This window comes from Procambarus clarkii, chromosome 16 (assembly GCF_040958095.1).
Source record: "Procambarus clarkii isolate CNS0578487 chromosome 16, FALCON_Pclarkii_2.0, whole genome shotgun sequence".
NCBI classification, from domain to species: Eukaryota; Metazoa; Arthropoda; class Malacostraca; order Decapoda; family Cambaridae; genus Procambarus; species Procambarus clarkii.
Window position 1 is genome coordinate 19440568 of NC_091165.1, and position 3773 is coordinate 19444340.

The following is a 3773-nucleotide window of genomic DNA, read 5'->3' on the forward strand; positions in this document are numbered from 1 at the left end:
GGTCAGGAAGACTATATATCTATATAATTAAAAATGTAAATCGACTTGAGAATGGTCCAGGACGGACCGAAACGTCGTCGTCCCTTCACCTTCTAGTGTGTGGTCTGGTCAAATTACTTTAGCCACGTTATTGTGACTCATCGCCTGCATAAAAATGTAAATCTTCGTTTGTTCAAAACCGCTAATCTTAGAAAGTTCTTCACTGATTGCCTTGAAATTTTCACACATCGTTCCAGTCGCATCCGAGCAGGTTTTTATATACATACTATATAGATGTCACATATGTGACGGGAAAAACATACTTTTTCGAAAAACTGTGTTTTTAAGTGTTTTTCATGTGAGGGAAATCTTCAAATCCTCTTTACTGATTGCTTTGAAATTTTGTCACAACGTTGCTTTCGAGTATGCGCGTGTTTTTATATGCCTACTATATACATGCCTCACCTGTGACAGGAATAATCATGCTTTTTTTTAAAACAGCGCCATCTGTTGCATGTAATAGCAAAACATCCTATTCTAAATATGTTATGATTCCATTTCAGTGTTTCCGATAGTATTGATAAATTAAATTTTCATTAATTTCGATTTATTTTCATTTTGATTTAATTATTTTGTGTGATTTTGCGTTGGAATTGAGCTGTGTTGTTTACCATACCGTTCATTTCATAAGTATAAGTTTATAGGCCACACCTGGGACAGGTAAAAACATTCTTTTTTTTTTTTAAATACAGCGCCATCTGTTCCACGTAAGAGTAACACATGCTATACTAGAAATATTACGATTCCATTTCAATGTTTCTGATTTCATTTATAAATTGAATTTTCATAGATTTCCATTTATTTTCATTTTGATTGAATTATTTTGTGTGACATTGCGTTGGAATTCAACTGTGTTGTTTACCATACCGTTCATTTCGTGAGTATAGTTTATTTTTGTATTTTTTTCATTGTTTTTAGTTCGTTTAACGTTTTTTCTTATAATTCAGTGATAGGAACATCAGATCATTTGATGTTCCCAATTTTCTGATGGCAACAACAGATCATTTGGAAACTCATCGGACAAGGAAGTGGGGAAAATGAGGGGACGGGAGTGGGGAATTGTGGGGATGACAAGGGGGCAGCGGAGGGGGTAATGGTGGGGAGAACGAGGGGACGTGGGAGTTGGGGATGGTGGGAACGAGGGGTCAGGGGAATGGAGAATGGTGGGGAGGACGAGGGGACGGGGGAGGGGAGAATGGTAGGGAGGACGAAGAGATGGGGGAGTGGGAGATAGTGGGAAGGACTAGGAGATGGTGGAGGGGAAAATGGTTAGGAGGACTTGCTAGATCGCATGGATTCACAGGCTTCTTGTTAAATAAAGCGACTTAAATTTTACTGCTTGCCAAATCGTGAGAACTGGGTGAGAGATGTGCTCCGTTCTTAGCTCCGGGACTACACTGGCAACCCTCCATGCTACAGAGACAACTCAACAATGTACTGATCTATTTATCCATTAAAAGATCTGAAGGGGCTTTTAAGTGGTCATTACTTGTGTATTAAATGTTTGGTTTAGTGTATATCAAAAATATTTGTTCTATGATCCTTAAGTGATTTTTGGATGAATATCAAGTAAAAAAATACTTAAAGTTGCAAGAGGCTTAAAACATATGAGGAGAAAGATACTAGAAAGTAGCCCAGGAGAGTAAAGAAAGATTCGAAACGAACGAACACTAGATAAAAAGAATATTGAAGAAAAATAATATAAAACTTGGTATAGAATCAAATAAAAATGCACAAAAAATATCATAATTGACTTAAACTAAAACATTATGATTATAATTTTAAATGGCATTAAATTATAGATAAAAAAAAACTCATAGAGACGGTCCATGGGTTATAAAAGTGAAGTGGAGTTGGGTAGTAACCCGAGGACGACCCGGGGACGACCCGGGGACGACCCGGGGACTCGCTTCCTGTATTTATGACTCCTGTGATGTCCTTCTCGTGTCCCCAGTACCTCATTTGCTCGGTATTAAGAGTTCAAGTTAATGGTTTGATGTTACTGATACTCAAGGTGGTGGTGGAGGTGCAGGTGGTGGTAGTGGTGGTGGTGGTGGTGTGGTGTAGATGGCATTGATGGTACAAGTATAGTGGTTATGGTGTAAGTGGCAGAGATGGTAGTGCAAGTGGTGGTGGTGCTGTTGGTTATGGTGATAGAGCTTATCAAGAGGGAGTAGTAGAACAACAGGAGTACACCTACATCGCGTCAGGCTTGGATGCGACGGAGGGAACAAGTAGAACAGAAACAAGAAACACTTATGCAGGCGATGAGTCACAATAACGTGGCTGAAGTATGTTGACCAGACCACACACTAGAAATTGAAGGGACGACTACGTTTCGGTCCGTCCTGGACCATTCTCAAGATCGACTTGAGAATGGTCCAGGACGAACCGAAACGTCGTCGTCCCTTCAATTTCTAGTGTGTGTTCTGGTCAACAAAGAAACACTTAGTGGGCCAGCCAGAGGCTTAGGGCCCGCGCAGGAATACCCCTGCAAAAAAAAAGTGCTTATATCACAATAACCAAAATTATCACTTTCTTATAACTGCAAGAAAGTGATGTGTAGCTCCTGGTGCCCCGCCAACTTGCCGTCTTGTACCTGTTACTTTATGTTTTCATTATTGTGGCGTGCGAAATCTTTAATGAATCTGGCTTTAAAATTCTGGATGGAGGTGGCTTCCACAACTTCTGCTTTCAGTGCACTCGTATGTACTGTACTCGTACATACGAGTACAGTATGTACTCGTACTGTTGTACGAGTACAACACTCGTACCGTGAACCCGTTCACGGTACGAGTGTTGCCTTACTGTGTTGTGTTGTCGTCGAATCATTTGAGAATCCAGCTTCTACCTATGTCTTTTTGTCCTACTTTCTCGAAATATATAAAGAGTCTTTCCTTGTCTACCTACACAACCACTTGAGCTGGACGGTTGAGCGACGGTCTCGCCTCATGCAGGTCGACGTTCAATCCCCCGACCGTCCAAGTGGTTGGGCACCATTCCTTCCCTCCGTCCCATCCCAAACCCTTATCCAGGTTCTTTCCAAGTGCTATATTGTCTTAATGGCTTGGCGCTTTGTTCTGAAATTTACCTTACCTTTCCTTATTTACCTTGAATATTCTTTTCAGTATCTTGTGTGTTGTGATCATATCCACCGTGTCTTCTTTCCCCTTGGGTGACGAGACTTCCTTGCATAAACCTCTCTGTTTGGGCTCCAATCTCGTTGCAAACCACTCGGCTATTAAAATTTGCGTTCTGTACTTCACAAGATGCGAATTTCAGGCCGGTTCTTCACAGTCCAATATCGGTTTAAAATAGACTGTAAATTACACTGAGTCTGAATCCAGGCTTTCAAATGACGTTCCAATGTTTGTCAGCTTTCCATATGCTGGCGATGTTACCCTGTTTATGTGTTCCTCCTTGCCTTACCTTGCGTTACCTTGCGTTACCTTGCGGTGTTAGTGTTTAAATTATATAAATTCTTAAAGCTGTTTCCGAATACTGTTATTTTCCCCAAAAGATGTTGATTAATTTTACTCCTCTTTCTCCCTTTCTCATGTATAATACCTTGCATTTGATGGGGGTTGAATTCTAGCAGCCATTTGTCTGCCCACTCTTAGTATTTTTCAAGGTCTTCCTGTAATCTTCTGCACGCCTCGATTTTTACATTCCTCGTTAGCTTTGTATCGTCTGTTAATATTAACATGAACGAGCTTTTTCCCCTCGAATGGTGG

General features: G+C 40.7%; 1 protein-coding gene across 1 annotated transcript in view; it reads right to left on the reverse strand.

Annotated features, from left to right (window-relative positions):
• Positions 1-2487: 2487 nt before the first annotated feature.
• Positions 2488-3773, reverse strand: part of LOC123759916 (trichohyalin-like) — a 36820-nt gene continuing 35534 nt past the window's right edge. The window contains exon 5 of the mRNA XM_069325545.1: positions 2488-2530. Coding sequence (XP_069181646.1) covers positions 2488-2530 — 43 coding nt within the window. The remainder of the gene's footprint in view (positions 2531-3773) is intronic.